This window comes from Lonchura striata, chromosome 6, assembly GCF_046129695.1.
Source record: "Lonchura striata isolate bLonStr1 chromosome 6, bLonStr1.mat, whole genome shotgun sequence".
NCBI classification, from domain to species: Eukaryota; Metazoa; Chordata; class Aves; order Passeriformes; family Estrildidae; genus Lonchura; species Lonchura striata.
Genome location: NC_134608.1, coordinates 48,904,972 through 48,924,038, shown reverse-complemented (window position 1 = coordinate 48,924,038; position 19,067 = coordinate 48,904,972). Strand labels below are relative to the sequence as shown.

Here is a 19,067-nt window from a genome sequence, read left to right as displayed (position 1 = left end):
ATAAAGCTCAAAGGCCTGATAATTTAGTTTAAGCACCCAAATCTTGCCTTTTTCCCCTTTTTATTACATGATCAAGTTTAGTACAGTTGATCTCCCACTTTGAAACTTTACCTTATCCTTTAGCTACTATGGCTGTGACAAGCACTGATTATTTATAAACTCAGCTCTCCTAATACTGATATAGAAGAATGCCTATGTATGAAGTACATGGCTTATAGAAAGCTTTCAGACTCATTCACTGCAGAGTAACTTAATCCTTCTTCTGAGCACAGTAATGATTTTACATAAAAAGTTTATGATTTTGAGGAAAAGAAATAATTCAGCTGTACAAAATTTAGCCATGAGCTAAGACATAAAAGACATGTCTGCTGTGTGCAGTGGGGAATAATGGGATAGCTTGGCTTGGAAGGGACCTTACAGATCATCTCATCCCAACCCTGTCCATGGGCAGGGACATCTGTCAGCAGATCAGGTTGTTCTTCAGAGCCCCATCCAACCTGGCCTTACACACATGGGGCATGCACAGCTTCTCTGGGCAACCTGTGCCAGTGCCTCAATGTTCTCACAAAAAAGGATTTTTCCCTAACATCTAATCTAAATCTACTCTTTTTCAGTCTGAAGCCATTTCCTTTGTCCTGTCATTACATACCTTTGTAAATAGTCTCTCTCATCTTTCTTACAAGTTCTTTTTGGGTACTGGAAGGCCACAATTAGGTCACTCTAAAGCATTCTCTTTTCCAGGCTGAACAAACCCAGCCTTTGCTCAAAGGAGAGGTGCTTCATCTCTAATCAGCTTGGTGGCTCCTCTGGACTGGCTCCAGCAGGTCCCTGTCCTTCCTGTGCTGGGCCCCCGGAGCTGATGCAGCTGCAGGTGGGCTCTGAGCAGGGCAGAGGGGCAGGACCCCCTCCCTGCCCTGCTGCCCACAGGGCTCTGGGTGCAGCCCAGGGTCTGGGCTGGCTGTGAGCACCTTGGTGTGCTGCACAGCAGAATGGCTGTTTCCAAATCAGGCATTGGTGCCACCATGTCAGGGCGAGGGAGCCCTTCCTTTCCTCAGGGCTCACTGCCCTCAAGGCTCAGCACACAGACGTGGCTGAACTGGCCACATTTACCATCCCTAGCTCCATACCACCAGGAATTGTGTGATGCAGATACTCGGAGAATGTGAGGTATGCATCATGAGTCAGTCATGCACATGCACGTGGAACAGGGATGCAAAGTTACCACAGTTGCTGGATTTATGCAAAAATATCAGAATTTCTCTTCACAAAGCGTCTCCAGATTATGAGTATTTTAAGATATTCTTAAAAAGAAGTCAAGTCTTTGCAGAATTCCTCACATTTACATTTTGTTGATTGTTTAACACAAATGCTATCTGAAGTATCAAAATAAACTATAAATCAGGCCAGGGCATCTGCTGAAGGTGTTTTTGTAGGTGCAGCAGTAGCTGTCTTTCTGAACTCCCCCAGATTTTTTTGTACATTTCTTTCCATATGAATTCTGAATAAATCCAGGATGGGGAGTAACCAAGGGTAAAGACACTTCAGGAACAACTGGCACCTCCTAACAGAATGAATTCCTGAGTTAGTGTTATTTTTAGGGATGCTCACGCTAGCAAGTCTAAACTCCACTCCTGCTAATATGTTAGGCAGCTGAAAAGCTACACAGCCCTAAAAATAACTGGGTTAGCAGCTGAGGCAGGAGGCTGGCAGACAGATGGAACACAGAACTCACTGAATACACATGGCTGGCTGGGTCAGAGACACGTCACTTACTGCAGGATTTAAGAAAAAGGAGGCACCAAACACAATTCTTTGACAGAGGAATTAATTCTAAGGTGACAGGAAGAATCAAGAGGGAATGCTCTGACAAACTGAAAAATTAGCTAGATGGCATTGAATATTATTTTCTGTATTAAGACCAGAAAATATACAGCCATAATGATTCAAAGATACCCTTGATCAAGTAAAACGATATAGGAATGAGAAAAGCAGAAATTAAAAGAAAAATTGATTTTCCTGAAAATTGAACATGGTCATAACTACAAACCATAGAACATTGTTGGCACTTAATTAATATTCAATAATAGTAATTAATGGAAAACATTAAGCTGCTCTACCACTCTTGGGTAAGCTACCTTCAGTCCAAAAATAATAAACTGTTAATTTTGTTTTCTATTTGATCTATTTATAACCTATTTAAAATTGTTTAAGTTACCTTTGTGCATTACTTCTACTACAAAATTACAATTATAGGTTAGGAGGAATAAATAAACCCTACTGTTTCAAGGATAGAAAGGTAACAGTAATAATTAACTGACAAAATATGTAGACATCATCTATATGATAATCTAGTGGAAAAGTTGACCGTGAAAAGTCACTTGGGAAAAGACAAGAATAGCCCTAGTTCAGGGAAAGCAGCTAGTAAACTCAGCAGTGGTTTTTTATTGGTACCTCTGAGGTATCAGCATGACTGCCAGTTTTCTAACACACATACACAACCCAGGCACATTATCAGGTATTCCTGGACTGCCCTCCTGGGAGCTTATGTGGATGGAAAAACAAACCAAAACAGGCAAGGAAACACTTTGCCTCCAGCTTGTGTCTTTCCAAAATCAGTGTAGACACCCACATTTTCAGCTAGCAACCTGACAAACAGTGCAGGGTCCTACTGTAGCCTCTGAAGTCAGCAGCATGCACAGCTTATCTGCCCAGGACATGGACATACATTAGTCTGTACCAAGTAGGTACATATTACTTCTGCCATGGAAACTGTCCAAGCCCATCATCTGCAACACCACACACTGTGGTAATTGCAGGCTAATTTAGCTTCTTAAATCACATTTGCCCTCAAATTCTTTTTTTCAGGCTGCATGCAAGTGTCTGGACAGCAACCACAGGACAGGTGACCCACATGTGCTTGTTCTTTTTACAGGGACTCCTCTACATAAAAAATGATTAAAATTCTTCAGTGTTTGATATTCCCCCTTGCCCATGTTGTGAGGGCTCTTTCCAGACAGAACAGTTTAAGACATAATATTACCTCACTTTTGAATATCTATGTTTCTTAAGAAAAAATTGTACCTGAAGGCTCGGATGGTGGTAAGACCTTCAACAGTCTCTGAAAAATGGGAGAGTAATGGTAGCTGAGTGCTGTCATCCAGCTGCTGCAGGTCCCTGGAGAGGGTTACGAAAAGAATTTTGTAAAAAAACAGTCTTGTTGTGCAGTTATTCTTTTGACTCAGGCCCACGGAGTGAAAAGGAATAGCATCACAATAGTCATATACATAAGGTTCAGACAGATTGCAAAGCAGTGCTGCAGGGGAATGAATTCCCCAGCAGAATTTTTCTTTTAACATTTAACTTGCTGGAGTTCTGAAGGGGTCTTTTCCCTTCACTTCCTTCACTCCTTTCTCCTACATTCCTTTTTCCTGTACTCATTTTTTTATTGATTTAAACACCATTCTGTCTCTGTACTGAACATCAATTTAATGGAATGCTGCAAATAGGAGGTTAAGTTAAGCAGAAGACAAAGTGCACCCCCAGATAACAGCACAACTACTGAGCCAACAGTACCTCATAAATTCAGTAAATGAGAGTCTGCACTCATTATTAAGTTGCATTTCTCAATGCAATTTCTCATATTTAGTCCTCATATCAGTAAAAAGCACCTGTAGGGTGAAATCTACTTAGTCTCAATTTCTTCCAGCAGGAAGTAAATTGGTTGCAGATTCCCTCTCAATCTGTGCATATATGAGGGAATATGCATGTTTTTGCATTGCTGCAAACATTTCACAAGAGGGGAGCTATCATCTTAGAAAAAGTAAGGTCTCAGATACAATTAAAATTTTCATATTTTTAAAAACTAGAAGGCACCCAGAACAGGAGAGGAGGCTTGTGCACACTGGATCCTTAATGGCTAGCAGTACCACTTCAGTTATGCTGCATTCTGCAGCCTCTCCTGTACTTCATATATTTCCACTTTCACCTGCGCAGGCAGACTTCAGTTTTCCTGTCCACATTTTCTTGCAGGCACCCAGCACACAGCCCGTAGGGGAGAACAGAATCCAGCTGGGGATTTTTGTGTCCTGTGAACTCCAAAAACCTTTAATCATGCACAAAGACCCTGCTCACGCAGAGTCTGCTTCATGCCAGAAGTTCTGCTCGAAGAGCTGCCGACAAAGGCCCTTGCAAAAGGACACAATTCCACTGCAGTGCATTTGTCCCACTTGCAGACCTTATTTAAACACGAAGTTCCCCTGCCCTGCAATTGTGCAATTCACTCCTGCGCTGCAGGAACTGTCCCCAGTGGTGGGGTGGTGATGCTGTGTGCCCTTACCGGGAGGCCACTCGGAAATACTTCTGGATGAAGTAGCACATGATTGCCAGGGGCAGCAGGGCAATGAGGAACATGGGCGTGACGTAGGAGATCACAGCAAGGGCAGACACACACAGCAAGGTGGAACGGCTCAAGCACTCCAGGGTAGCTGGGATGTGCTGGGCAGAGAAGAAAAAAAGCACACAGCATCTTCCATAACATGCCAAATTTAAAACACTACTTCCTTTTCCTTTCTCCTGCTTCCGCAAAAATTTTATTCCTTTTGAGCATTTTAAGCATACAGGTCTGCTCTCGAATTTACCACTGGGTTTTGGAAACATCTGAAGGGATTTCTGTGAGGCTGCTTCACATCCGCATTGTGGAGCACAATCCTCATGTCAGAGGATTACAGATGGGATGCAGTAGATGATTTTAGCATCTGCATAAATCCTGGCAGTGCAGTCTGGGGTAAGTAATAGTAATTTGAATTTCAGTCATTTCTATTCTAGGCAATAGCATTTGCTTTTTCCTCATTTCATTTCCTCAAATGAATGTGTTTACTCACAAAGTAGATACTCTCTAATTTAGGGATGTCACTATTGATCTTATTTTGCTTTCCTTTTCTATACAGGACATCTTAGCAAAATAAATGTTTTTTTCAATGTGCATGTAAGATGAGGAGCTCATTCTGAACTGAGAAAATCACGATGCAAACTGATACAGTCAAAATTATAGCTCATCCATAAGCTTCATCTAGATAAGTCTGTAATAAATAAAACCTACTTTTTCAGATTAAGATAAGATAATTTGAGAGCTCAAAAAGATTTAATCAGTACCTGGTCAATGGTATTGCAGTCAGCTGAAAATCTGTTTAATATACTTCCCAGAGGTGTTGTTTCAAAAAACCTAAAATGGTACAAGGAATGGCAAAGTTTACAATAGTGAAATTAGAATTGATTTGTGTTATTATTTTGTCTTAACTAAGCTAGGTACTATATCACAGTAACAGGCAAATAAATTGACAGCCATAGGAAAATTTCTCATTTTGCCCAGGCACCTATGGCCTTCCAATGAAATGGAAATGTCTTGAATTTACAAGCACAAGCATGAACCTACAGCCACTTAGAAACCTACAACTGCAAGCATGTCCTCAGCTCCCTCTACTGCCTAAGCCATGGACATCACATGATTACACTTGAAAAAATCCTTTCAGATTTTAATTTGAAGCCACTTAAATTCAGGAAAAAATAAAAAAAGTTACATTGCAAAGTATTGCATATTTCTGGGAAGAGAAAATTGTAACAAGAATAACTACTGTTGGAATACTATATTAAAAGACATTTGGATATGCAAAATGCACACTCTATTATTGTCCTGCAACTATTAGCTGTTCCATAACTCATGCAGAACTTGAAGTCTAATTTTATCCTGGAAAAAAAATCTAAAAAAAAGTTTGAGGTTTTTAATGTATGTGATTTTTCCATGATTTTTGGGTCAAATATAGTTAGCTTAAAAATAAGAAGTTTTTTTTTTCCTAGAGCTGCAAGTTTGTATCCAGCTACACATTTGCTTTCATGCACAGGAAAAAAAAACAAACCAAAACTTATGGAGGACAACCAAGGCTCCTGCTGGAACAAAGTACATCCCAGTATACTCTAATGATGTCTGTAATGACACTTGTCTAAGCTCATTACCTTTCCTAGACTTGCACAATCACTGCCTGACAGTAAATATTTCCAGTGATTAAGATGATGAAGCATGCTATGAATTATCTGCATCACGTATTGATCAATAATTGTGATATTTCTCCCTAATTAAAAACTGCCAAGAGAAATTAAACATGCAAGGAAGAAAATCTCTGAAGTCACAGTTGGGCAGGAGAGGCATTTGACTTGTGTCTAGGAACACAAGCAGCCTGGGTACCATTTTCAAAAACTACTCAGAAACTTGACACTTGGTGATTTATCATGGATATCTTAAAAAATATGCGATGTACAATAATTTCTTAGTAAAAACTGCACTTAGGAGACTGTCTTGAAGTAAAGAAGACAAAATTACTATAATAAAACTTCTATTACAATCAAAGAAGTACCTCATTGGAGCCAAAATAATTTTATTTAGTAAAGAAGAGTGTAGCTTTTTGGTGACTTTCAAGCCAGTCCACTCCACTGCTATTGATGTGACAAGGCATAATACAATTCCAAGGCAGCAAAGAATGCTGAAAACCTTTGAATATGGAGAATGGTCAAATTCCTAAGAAACAAAGAGGAACACAAATATTCATTTTAAATTGCAATTAAAATATTATGGCAAGCACACAAGTACAAAAGTGAAAAAATGTGAGAGTATATATTTTTGCTCCCTAAATTAAACTTTCCATGATTTTCACCCATCTTAAATCATAATTTATTATCCTTTGGAGAGGAAAATATCTTCAGGAAATAAGTGATAAATCAGAAATTTAAAATGAAGGAACACCATAAAAAGCCCAGGTTGCTGTGAGAATGCAACAGTGCAGGGAAAACAAAAGAGAACTCTGATATCAAAATTACTTTAGAAACCCAGGTTTAGGTATATCAGCTTGGTGACTAAAATACAATAGCTCTAGCAAAAGGAGAACAACACACCAGACAACTTCATTTTGCTGTGCTGTGTATGCTGTGTATGGAGTGGCTCTTTAATAGAAAAAGAGCACACTGCATACAAATCTTGGAGCAGAGGTTGACAGCAGAACACCCCCAGTTAAACCACAAGAGGAAGGTGAACAAGGCAGTTCCTACCATGCACTGGGAGCAGTTTTTTGTCTCGGGCTCGATCTTGATAGAAATGGCATGCTCAGTCCAAAGGGCCAGGCAGTAGTCGATGGCCACCATCACTGTGTGCTTCAGCAGCTGGGACAGGAGCAGCAGGGGCAGCAGGAGGATCCCTGCTGCACTCAGGTACTTGCCACAGGCTCTCCAGGGCATCTTGGCTCTCTGATGCAGCACTGAAGACAGGTTGTCTTCATCATCACTCTCTGTTACTTCTTCTGCAAGGTGCAAGAAAAAAGGACAGCCATGCTGACATACATAAAGGGACTGGCAAATGGTAGCAACAAACCAGGATAAAGGGTGGCTTTAAGGTCAAAGCACCTGCTCATGCCTGCATGTATTAACCTGCTCAATTTAATAGTAATTCATACCAAAAAGATGCAAAAACCCTCAGCACCTGGAGATCAATTTCTTCAACCGTGTTTTTGCAATGGGAAAGCACTGACTAGCTGGATAAAAATCAATTGCAAATATGTTTAGCTATTGACAGGTGAAGTTCACCCAGCATATTGTTTAATACTTCACTCATTATTAAATCATATTTGCATATAAGGAAAAAACCTCAAAAGTCTGGAGGAAGAGATGACTTGTGAATGCTTGCAACCACTCCAGTCCAGAGGTCATAGCAATGGAAACGAGCACTCCTATAAATCACAACCCGCATGAAAAAAGTTTTAATCTCTTGCCAGTTTGAAGGGTGTTAATTCATTCTAATATAATTTAACTGTGAAAGAGTAAAATACTGGCAGTGGGCTCAAAGGATGCCCTTTACCTTCATCCTCTTCATCATCTTTCAGTAATGCTTCCCGGGAATACATCGTCCTCCGGAGATTCGTTCTTTCCAAAACAGGGTTTTCCTCAATAGTTGTTTCCTGAAAAAGGGACAATTCATGTGCTTTTAACCAGAGAATTAATACCAAAAAATTGCTACTTGTGATAAAACTGTTTCCATTCAATGAAAAATAGAAGTGAGAATCTCACAGCACGCAGCCGTAAGTGATTGATTTTCTAGGTCTTTTTTCTTTTTTCTAGGTCTTTGGTGTAAAACCAAAGGACATAAATTAGACATGTAACATTCACTTCAGCTTGTCAATCCCAACCCTCCTGGGATTTTAACTTGGACAGTTATCTCGAATTAATAAGAACTAAGATTAATATCTCATTCTTGTGCTATAAGTGGAAAGACAAAACATCTTCAACATTTAAGGAACTTGATTTAGGTATATCTTAAAAGCTTCCTCCCAAGGCAGTGAGTAAATTCAGGCATACCTATAAACCCAGCTGTCAATATTAGCAAAGGTTTTCCTAAAATGACTATATTTATATTCCTTAGGTGACTATATTTTGTTAGGGCTTCCTATCAAGGAATGGATAGGGCTTCCTATCAATGGATTAGAACAGTATCAAAGAAATATGACATGTCCAGATGAAGGAATTTATCTTAAGAGATAAATAATAATGGTAGCACTAATACTACATTCATTTTAAGTTAGACATCACACACAGCATGTCAACTCTTGTTAAACTTTTCAAATTAAGGCAAAAAAAAAAAAAATAGACAACATTTTGTTGCATATATTGATTGCCCTGCCCATCAAAAACCTTCTCCAGCTCTTGGTCTTGTCGATTCATTAATGTCTTCCAGTGTTCAAAGAGCTCAGTCTCTGATTTCTGAATGTCCTTGAGTGTTCCTTCTCTCTGGATGTTACCATCTTTCATTGCAATTATCTAAAGAGTCAGAAACACAAGTGGTGAGATAAATAGCCAGGCATGTCTATTTATTTTAAAGCTATGTGTCTGTGCTTTGGCAGGATTTTCTCTTTTCTTAAATAAATAATATTTTCACGAACAAATCTGTCTTCTAAAAAGACAGTGACATTATCTCTTGGCTCCATCCCTTTCATTTAAGATACTGAAAACCCAGAAACTTCCTGCACTCCATGTTTTCAGAAAAGGCTGCTTTTAAGAAAGAAGACTGGGATCCCTGTCAGCAGATCTCTTCCTAAATACATGTCATTAGCAAGATAAGATTTTAGAGTTCTCTTACCTCCTAAAAGGAAAAAGCTTTTAGCAAGACACTGTGCCCTCATTCAGGCAATTAGATATGAGCATGCTGGCTCCTTCTCTGATACCATGGACTGATAAGGAAGAGATGGGCAATTTGAATTCCTAAAGCTTTAAAAGCATAAAATAGTGGACACAGTTTGGAAAAGAAGAATATCGAAGCAAGACAAAGTCTGCAGGGAGCAGTCTGCAGCTTGTGTCAGTGTAACCACGTTACACACACTGTAACTACCACCACTCTGGAAAATGAGGCATGCAGATTGCAAACCCCCATCATTACCAAAGAGTTAATGCACTATTTATTTTTCTCTCTCCCTGGAAACTCGGAAATTTTCATGGGCAGGGAGTGGGGAAATAAACTATTTCATGTATTGCTAAGAATTTACTTTCAATTATTGCTATGAATTTAAACCAGAGAGAAGGTAAAAAAAAATAAAGAAAATAAGGATCTTTTGGTGATCAATTTATTCAGAAAACCTGCAACTAGGCTGGACCTTGAGTTCTTCTGAAGGTTTTGTTCAAAAGATTTAGAGGGACCATACACTTAAAACTATATTTTTATTTAGAATTCCTTAATAAAGTGAATAATCCCTATTCACTCCATTGGGTAAGAATTGCTAAGGATTAATGAAATCTACACCTAGGGAAAAAACATGAACTATTTTTTAACAAATAATTTTTATTATAAAGTTCATACAAATCCTTCCTGTGCTACTGTTTGAAACAGTCTAATTAATAAAAAAAAAAATCACACTTCTAGAACAAAAATAAAGCAATTTTCATACATCTCCTAAAGCACCAACATGTAGAAATGGGTCTTACATTCACAAATTAAATTAAAACAATTACACTGATGAACCACAAAGCACACATAGCCTTTAAAAAAATTGCAGATATATAACAATAAAAAAGAAGTTAAGATGGACTCATAGGGAGGGGAAGAAGGTAGAAAATTCATGTATCCCAAGAGACACTAATTTGAAAACCAGGACTGTGTTGAGAACAGTGGTAGCTCTAAAGGTAAACAAACAACTGAGGGACAAGGTCACAGCAGAGACCATAAATAACAATTGCTGCCCACCAAAAACCCAATCAGAATAAGATGAATGTCTATCTGCAACTTTATACCAAGCCAACATGAAGCTCAGGAAGCAGCTGCAATATGATTATTTCTTGAGACCAGGAAACTGCTGCTACAGCCTGTGCAAGATGTGAAAGAGAAAAGTCCTGCTAGGAGGTATAACTGCAGTCATCAATCAACATGGGCCAGGAGACCTGGGAGGCTGGAAAACTGCAGAAATAAGTGCAAGGCCAATGGGAACCAATGAATTAAAAAAAAAAAAAGAATCCAAACCCCCGAAAATTCCCTCTTCATCTTTGACATTTCCAATTACAAACTGGTATAGAAAGCACACCTGCAATTTTTTTTCCCTTTAAAGTAAAGATATAAAAAAAGAAACCTAACAGAACAATCAAATACTATACATTTCTTAAAATCTTAAGTCCACTCAAAGGGAAAAGAGGTTCTTAATCCATTACATACCAGTACTAACCACAGGGAAGCACTGAGTTTTTTTTCCTTATATTTCCATACCTCTCAATATCCACCTTGCATAAATCCACCTTTTCCTGAGATAGCACAAAATTCCTAGTAACATCCCAGCAGAGGCAAAGATGTTACTCAAACATTTCACTGTTTTGAGATCAAAAAATTAGCCAAAATTTTCCAATATAACTAATGTCTTGGGATACTCAATATATTTTAAATGTAGCCTGCTTTCATAAGAGTATTAAGTAGCACCTTTATGAAAATCTAATGTATTTAGGTGTTCCAAAATGGGAATCTCAAAATCATGGCTCCTCTATATGGCTGATTTTCAAAAGATCTTTGTTACAGATTTTCTCACTGAACTATTGGTGGAGAGATGAAGTGAAAGCACTGTTTGCAGCAAGACATGTTCCTGCCATGTTTTCTCCTCCACAGAAAAACTGAGAAGAGGTTCCTTACCCAGTCAGCGTGGGGCAAGTACTGCAGCTTGTGAGTCACCAGCACAATGGTCCTCTTGTCCTCCCGCAGCATCTTCAGGATCCCTTCTTGCATGAGATGGTCACTCAGGTGGATATCCAGGGCAGAAAAAGGATCATCCTGCCATGAGGATAAGGGGTCAGCTTTTAGAGCCAGAACTTGTGGGATCCAAGGGAACTGACAGGTTTGAATACCAGTAAAGCCAGGTAGATCAACACAAACACACAAAAGAGCCACCAGATCAAAATTGTGAGGTACGGTTTCCTTAATTTACAGAACACCAAACCCTGAACTGTGTTTTGCAGAGAGGACTGAGTAAAGCCATCTGTGTCAATTCTACAATTCTGTGGAGTTTTCTGGGACCTCCTCCTCTCTCCAGATGTGTTCATGGCCCACACAGCTGGCAAGCATGGTTTCTGTCAGGCTTCAGAAAATGTCCCAGTGTGGGTCTGTGGCAGATATTGCATTACTGCTCCAGACATAGGGACAATGAGCATATTTCCCTTGAACATCACTGCCTTCAGTTTTTTTTTGTTTGTTTTGGTTTTTTGTTTGGTTGGTTTTTTCCATAAAACAATACTCTATTAACAATGAATCACAAAAAAAAAAAAAAAAATCACAAAAGACGCAATACTGATAATTTTGCTGACTCAGCTCACATGTTTGATGTGAGACCTACATTATCTTACTGTATCAATCAATTATATGCAATTCATTTAGGCATAAATTAATCTGTACCATCTTTTGGGAAACCTATTTACTTAATCCTATTTATATGGAATCACAAATCTTGTGATTTGATTTGATACTTCTGCTTGCAATAATAATACTGGCTAGAGGATTTACTTAGTGTTACTAATTAATACTATAATATTACACTAAATCCAGGCTTCATTAGAAATCAAAAATACCTGAAATTAGCAGTAACATAAATATGACCACTTAGATTCTGATAAACCAGAGCATCACAACATAAAGCACCTAGGAAGTGTTTTTGAAACACAGTAACTTAATGATCCAGAATTTTCTCTCAAAACTGTGTGTGCACTGTGCTTGCTGAGCAAGGATGTTGTCAACTCTTCTGACCTGGCACAGACCTAAACATCAGCCATATGACATTTGTACTTGTCAGAGTGAAGTTTCACAGGTATTTTTTTACATAACCAGCCTTAAAAAAACTGAGGTTTTGCCAATATTAACATTTAGGATTCCTGGTTATTTTCTAAATATTAAGACTGGAAGTAAAGTGTATTTGTAGGTGTTTTTCCACTGTCAAACCATAAGAGAGCCTGCTGCTATTGGGAGGTTATCGAGTGTCCTTCACAGAAGGACAAAAAGGGCAAAACCAAGTTACAGGCCACTAGTGGATCTGCTGATTTGCAGTACCTGACCCAACTGCTCCCTGCTCTCCTGCACTCTGATCTTTGCCTGGAAAAGCCCTACACATGAAGCAAGCACAAACTGATCAGCCTAATTACAGGGAAAGGTCTAAATACCCTCCCTTTCTTTTAGGGATGCCTAATGTACACAGCTTTTCTAATCCTATGTGATTTCTGTCTCACTGTCATAACAGCTGGATTCAAACCTTACAGAAAACCGAGCTCAAGAAGGAAGTCCTAAATTGAAAAGCCAGCCAGCTCACTACAAGTGAGTGTGTAGGATGCATCTGTTTTCCCACCTGTGAAAGTATTAGAACCTGTTGTCACTCTCTTTCAATAGCTGAAGTTGGGACAGGATATACAACAGGCAGTTCAGGGTGCAAAAGCAGCTTATTTTGCTGCAGAAAGGAAACACCCCAGACATAATGCAACGTTAATTTTAGGCCTGAGACAGCTCAGGAATTTCATGAATACAATTGAAACTATTACATTTCCAAGACCTAAAGATAGAAGCAAGGGTCAAATTGAATTTTCAACATACTGAGAGGACAAGCATCAGCATTTCAATGTGCAACACCTACCTGTCTGCAGCATTTACAAAATGCTTCCTACCTGCAGGCAAGCTGATAAGAGATTTAAAACACACAGTGCACATTTGGCTCGGCTCAGAGAAACACAATGTTCAGCATGGGACCCATGAAATACTCTAAATAAAAAGCAACTCCTCCTTCTGAATGGAGCATAAACAGAAGGTTTCTACTCACCAGAAACACAACATTTGTCTGCTGGTAAAGTGCTCGTGCCACACTGATCCGCTGGCGCTGCCCTCCAGACAGATTAATACCCTGGAGATAAGCAGGAGGGAAACAATCATACAGTTAAAGAAAACATCAACTGAATATTCATATTCCTTATTTTCATTGGATTATCCGTAGAAGACTTTTCTGGGCAGATAAATATGAGAAATTTTTCTGATGTGTGGGCCTGTAATGTATCCTTGTGGTGTTTCAGGGGGCATTTTTGGGGTTCTTCTGTTTGTGCCAGTGCCAGTATATGCGAGAATAAATTGTTTACAAATTTCTGGCTTCTGGTTCCTTTCTCATCACTCCCTAATCTTCCCTGATGTGATAAAGCCATTGATTAAACACCTGCCCTTCAATAAATGAAAGGACTCTAAAAAAAAACCCTATGTATTATTATTTTTCTGTTACTTCTAAAGAAACCAAAAAAATTCTGTTAAATCAGGATATGTGCAATAGCAGCTGCAGAATAGCCAAACATTCTGATAGCAGCACATTTAAGTCATTGCACCTCACATAAATGACAGTGTTTCCATGTTCACTGAGCAATAAGCTTTCAGACTAATGACCCAAACATACACTTAACTAAAAGATTACCTTTGTTGCCAAATAACCTGTAAGATTTTAAGAACCAACAAAAGAATAAACCCCCCTCTATATATTTAAACCAAAAATAGAAGCCTGCAGCTGTTTACTGACCCTCTCTCCAATCTGGGTTTGGTCTCCATGAGGCAGAATGTCAATATCAGGCTGGAGGGAACAAGCATCAATTACTGCTTTGTACCTGTGGAAACAAAAAAGGCAACAAAATCCACACAGATACTGCTGGAGAAGCACATTTCCTACCTGCAGGGGAACAAAAATTAACCAGCTGGAAAAAATCACATAGTGGAAAACATATTTGTAAGCCACTAATTGTTCTAATGGGATCTCTTTTAATCACAGGTAAGTAAGTAATATTTCAGCTAAGAAAAAGGCTCTTATGTTAGCTTCCCAAATAAAAATGTTAAGTAGTTAAACCTAGGAAAAACAAACATAACTTCTTCCAAGGTATATTGCTATTTTTAGCAGGTGTTTTTGTTTCAATATCCAAGGGTGATAGAGCCTTTGTTTCTTGTTTCAATATCCAAGGATGACAGAAAAAAGAATGAGTGTAGGATGCAAATACATAATCAACAACTTCTTTTAAGGGTGGGGGAATGGAATATCAGCAACTGATTTCTATATATTTTACAATGTCTGGTGGGCATTTATACTGAATAAAAAGGCAGCCTGCTAATTCTTTACAAACAATATTTCCACTACCAAACAGGTGATGTCCTTCCAGGAGAGGCAAACTAGTCAGTCAGGTGAGAGAACACTGCATATTAAACAAACATGGTCCTTGGAAATGGAAATATTTGTACACCTGAGTTCAAGTGAGACAAAGCCTGTCCCTTGTGTCACTCAGGAAAAACGTGGCCAAAGGGGGAGACTGTCACATTCAGGCAGGTGCAATGGGTTTGTTCCTACAGATGGGGCCCCATGTGTCACCCACACGACCCCAGTATTTATGGAAAAAAAACATGGGAGTAAAACACAACAGTGCTGGAACCTGTTACCTCTGTTTGTTAAAAGAGCTTTCAAACGTGATATTCTCTTCCACTGTGGCATTGAGCAGCCAAGGCTTCTGGGATGCATAAGCCACTGCACCTCTTTTCCTGGGAAAAAAAACAAACAGAAGACTTCCCAGCTTACCAGTGCAATTGCTGCTTTTGGAAACCATTTTCTTGTAAATGAAGAAGCTAGCAATTAGTCTTCAAAAGTGCTTTCCTTTCTTTCTTTAGGACACTCAGTAGCTTTTCCATCAAGGAAATACATAAGATGATAAATTTCCAACAGAATACTGGAATTGTTTACCCAACTGAATTTCACTTTGTTCCCTCTTCTCCTACTGTGAGGTGGGATTTGGAGAGTCCAGCTCAATAAAGTTGGAGCAGAGTGGATGGCAGGAGGAAAATTACCAAAGACTGAATCCCAGCTCTGTTTGGATAGATTAATAAAAAATTAAATATGTAGCAGATTACTAGTTAGGCAGCACATTTCAGGAGGGACATTCTAGAAAGATAAAGTGTTTGAAAAAGATCCAAACAACTCCACACATGCACAAAGGCAGTTCTCTCAGCCATTGTTTCCCCCATTCTTAGAAGAGGACTAGAGTTAAAAAGTAAATGAGTCATTTCTATGCCAATAAAGGCAAGAAAAGAGAACACAGACAAAAAAATATTTGCTAAGTTTCCCCCAGTGAAAAGGCCCTCATAATGTATCATCAGAAGGGATGATTTGCCAGATACAGTCAACAGGGTCTTACTCACCATGCACATATAATTATTATTATTATCATTATTATTATAAAAGGAAAGCGCCTGCCTGCTAGATAATTTATGCTTTTGTTGTCTGTGATGTATTAAGGATCCCAGTAAGGCAGTGCTGGGAGAAAAGCAACATCTTTTATCAGAGCAACTGATACTTCTGGAAAACTCACTGGCATATCAACTTTTGTACAGAAAAGGACCAAAAGAAGGATCATATGCCTAAAAGCATATCTGTTTTCTTCCTAGCTCTATCAGCTAAACCAATAAAAATATAGCACATCTCACTCAAACATGGCCTTTGTCTGCTAGACAGATATAGCAGCCTATTTCTAGTTAGACCTGAAAGAAATTCAAACCATGACTTGACAAAGTACATTTTATTTCTCTTTATAAGTTAAGGGCACTTGCCCTGCTCATTTTTTTCAGGCTTTTACCAAGCTTGTTTAGAAACCAAGATAGGATCTAATTTTTGTTGATGACCTGAAAGAACACACAATTCCACTATTCTGCTAACATGCTTCCAAGTTGAAATTTATGATGGTTCACTAGAATTTCATTATGCTTTATGCATTTTCTTTAACTGGAAAGTGAAACAGAGATAAACAAAAGGGGAAAAACAAAAAAAAAAAAGACAGAAAATAACCCCTAGGCAGTCCCAAAATCTAATTCTAAGAGCATTCAGGTCTGCCTCAAGAAAGCAGCACTTTTTCAATTTGTATGACATTTTCATCCTAATAATTGAGAAAAAAAATTGCTCTGAGCATTCCAGGATGAAGATGTATTCCCTTCCCCTCCTTTTCATTGCTTGAAACTGTGACTTTGCAGCTCTTAATTCTCAATGCGATCAAAAAGTTACTGCTAATTTACTTTTTGAAAAATATCAGCAAAGTTGTGAGGAAAAATCTTTACAACTTTTGCAGAAAGTGCTCTCTGGCTGAGTGAAGATATGGGTCCTGCCAGTGTGATGTACTCCATGCTGAGAACCAGCACAATGTCTGGGACTATCACTCACATTTGGATTAAATTCTGCTTTTAGGACATCAGGGAGAATTCATTACTGCAAGGAACTTGGCAACAGGCAATGAGCTTGCCAAAGCTGATCATGAACTGAGGATTTAGTAGATTCCTCTAAATTAATCCTAACTGCAAACTGACACTAGGATGGCATATTAGGACTGATCATATTTTGACATGAACCAAAAGCCTGCAAGTGCTTGCAAGCTTCTTTTTTACATAAGATGAAATCTACTGCATGTCCACAGTGCTGCCTACCATAGAGACAAACAATTGTTAATGAAACTGTGAGAAACACATGGCTGAAAATACAGAGAACAGAACATTCTGCAATGGAGTATGCAAGACTTGCTCTGAAAGAGTACCTTGAACATCCATAAGGTTTCACAGTTTTAGGACTGAATGCAAACCAGTGGTTTAGGAGAAAAAGGCTTTTGAGGGATTATTCTGTGGGTAGATGTGATTGCTTCCTGTCCCCAGACTGCATAAATAACCATGTATTTTCAGCAGTGCAGTGTTTTTTTTTCCCCTCTGATAACACAACAGACTAACCATAGCCTCTTAATTATCATAGAGGTGCAGACAGAAAAATTCAGCCTTGCAATAAATAGGGAAAACCTTCCCTGAGCTGCCTGGAAATTATGAACTTTGTCTAATATAGAATCAAGCCTGTTTGCTAATTATGAATCAGATTAATTCTTCAGAAACAACACTGTCAAAAGAAACAACATTCACTTCTTTACAGTGTAGGTGACTGAGCAGTGGAACAGATTGTCCAGAGAGGGTGTGGAGTCCTCAGTGGAGATATACAAGAACCATCTGGACATAATCCTGTGCCATGTGCTCTGGGACATACCTGCTTGAGCAGGGATGTTGGACCAGATGACCCCCTGTGGTCCCTTCAACCTTACTCTTTCAGTCATTCTGTTGTGAAGATTGTTTGCTTAAATTTATTAATCTATCTCTCCTTTCACATTTCATTTTGTTAAGTACAGGAGGTGCAGTTGATCTTCAAGATCAAACACAGTTAAGGGACATTCATATATGAATCTCAGTGCCTTAATAAACCTACAAAATCAGATGTTGGCAATTTTTAAAAGAAAATAGATACACTTAAAATGCAATGGAGTTAGGATTATGATGTTGGAGGAAAGAATATATTGCAAAGACTTTCCTTTGTGTTTTGGGATTGCTGACTACAGTTTTGTCTTGATTATTTTGCACAATTCATTAACTTCTACTATCAGTCAACTCAAATTCAATGTTCTTCAGATACGAGATAAATGTGTACTGTGCTGTATTGTAACTGCACATGCAAAAAATATGTTATTGATGGAAAGTATTTGAGCATTCTGGTATTGCCAGTCCTGAGCATTCAGGAAGAAATCTTTCTGCCATTATTAAACTTCAAGGGTCACCCGTTTGTTTTTGTTTTAGATCTTGCAGTAGCTGCATACAGAGACATCCTGTTCATCTTCTAAGGGGGAATATTAAACTCACTAAATGCAGAGACTGCTGAACAATGTTCACCAAGTCACAGAATGGCTGAGGTTGGAAGAGACCTCTGGAGCTTCCCATTAGTTTTTAAAATGTTGTACCTGACTTCCATGTCAACAGGACATTCTTTCTCTGGGCTGTAGAAAACAAACACAAGGGTTTAAAAAAAAATATTTCAGACAGTGCATATAATAACACAAAGTAATATCACTATGCTATAATTAAAAATACACCAAAATGACTGCATAACAGAAATAAAGATCTTTTTATGCTAAAATTCTGTGCTACATGATATTGACCTAAAAAGGGTATAGTTAAAGCTTCAGTTTGGAGAAGTGCTAAACAACCTTGTAGAAAGCCTTCAACACCTATGAGTAAATGCTCAAGACCTCAAAAGACTTTGACCCAAAATACTCTTGGGTATTTGGAAGAATACCAAAATTGGTCTACAAGACGTTAGTGCAACAAAACCACCGTAGGTATTCTTACAGCACTTAACCAACTAGGATTCCCAGAACATATGATAATGTAGGTAATTGTTTCATCCAGTCTAATATTCTTTCCTACTTTTTAATATTCCTGCCATACTGTTGTGCATGTTATCTCACTCTTCCCCATCCATTTCCATACCAGTTTCAAACATGAGACTGATTCTGATCATACTTCTCTTGTGCTTTAATGGGTTCAAATGGTTTGCCTTTAACTTGGCCCGGAAACTTCAGTCTCTCTGAACACAGAAAGGACTGTAAGATTTCAAAGCATCCTTTACCATGAGGCTTAGGCATGAGGTACATAAATGTTCCTCTTA

At 38.6% G+C, this 19,067-nt stretch overlaps 1 protein-coding gene and 1 long non-coding RNA gene across 4 annotated transcripts in view; one reads left to right on the top strand and one right to left on the bottom strand.

Moving 5' to 3' along the window:
* LOC110468060 (uncharacterized) overlaps positions 1-11,239 on the top strand; it is a 28,014-nt gene extending 16,775 nt beyond the window's left edge. The window contains exon 3 of the long non-coding RNA XR_002464986.3: positions 11,174-11,239. This is a non-coding gene — a long non-coding RNA (uncharacterized LOC110468060). The remainder of the gene's footprint in view (positions 1-11,173) is intronic.
* The window catches only part of ABCC8 (ATP binding cassette subfamily C member 8), a 74,052-nt gene that overhangs the window by 11,909 nt on the left and 43,076 nt on the right, over positions 1-19,067 (bottom strand). For all 3 annotated transcript variants that reach the window (XM_021525620.2, XM_021525621.2, XM_077784273.1), the window contains exons 18-29: positions 18,361-18,396; positions 14,996-15,094; positions 14,094-14,178; positions 13,359-13,439; positions 11,198-11,335; positions 8,728-8,853; positions 7,898-7,997; positions 7,096-7,343; positions 6,408-6,568; positions 5,152-5,221; positions 4,337-4,494; positions 3,082-3,174 (exon numbers count right to left, since the gene is read on the bottom strand). In XM_021525620.2, the coding sequence (XP_021381295.1) occupies positions 3,082-3,174; positions 4,337-4,494; positions 5,152-5,221; positions 6,408-6,568; positions 7,096-7,343; positions 7,898-7,997; positions 8,728-8,853; positions 11,198-11,335; positions 13,359-13,439; positions 14,094-14,178; positions 14,996-15,094; positions 18,361-18,396 (1,395 nt within the window). The remainder of the gene's footprint in view (positions 1-3,081; positions 3,175-4,336; positions 4,495-5,151; positions 5,222-6,407; positions 6,569-7,095; positions 7,344-7,897; positions 7,998-8,727; positions 8,854-11,197; positions 11,336-13,358; positions 13,440-14,093; positions 14,179-14,995; positions 15,095-18,360; positions 18,397-19,067) is intronic.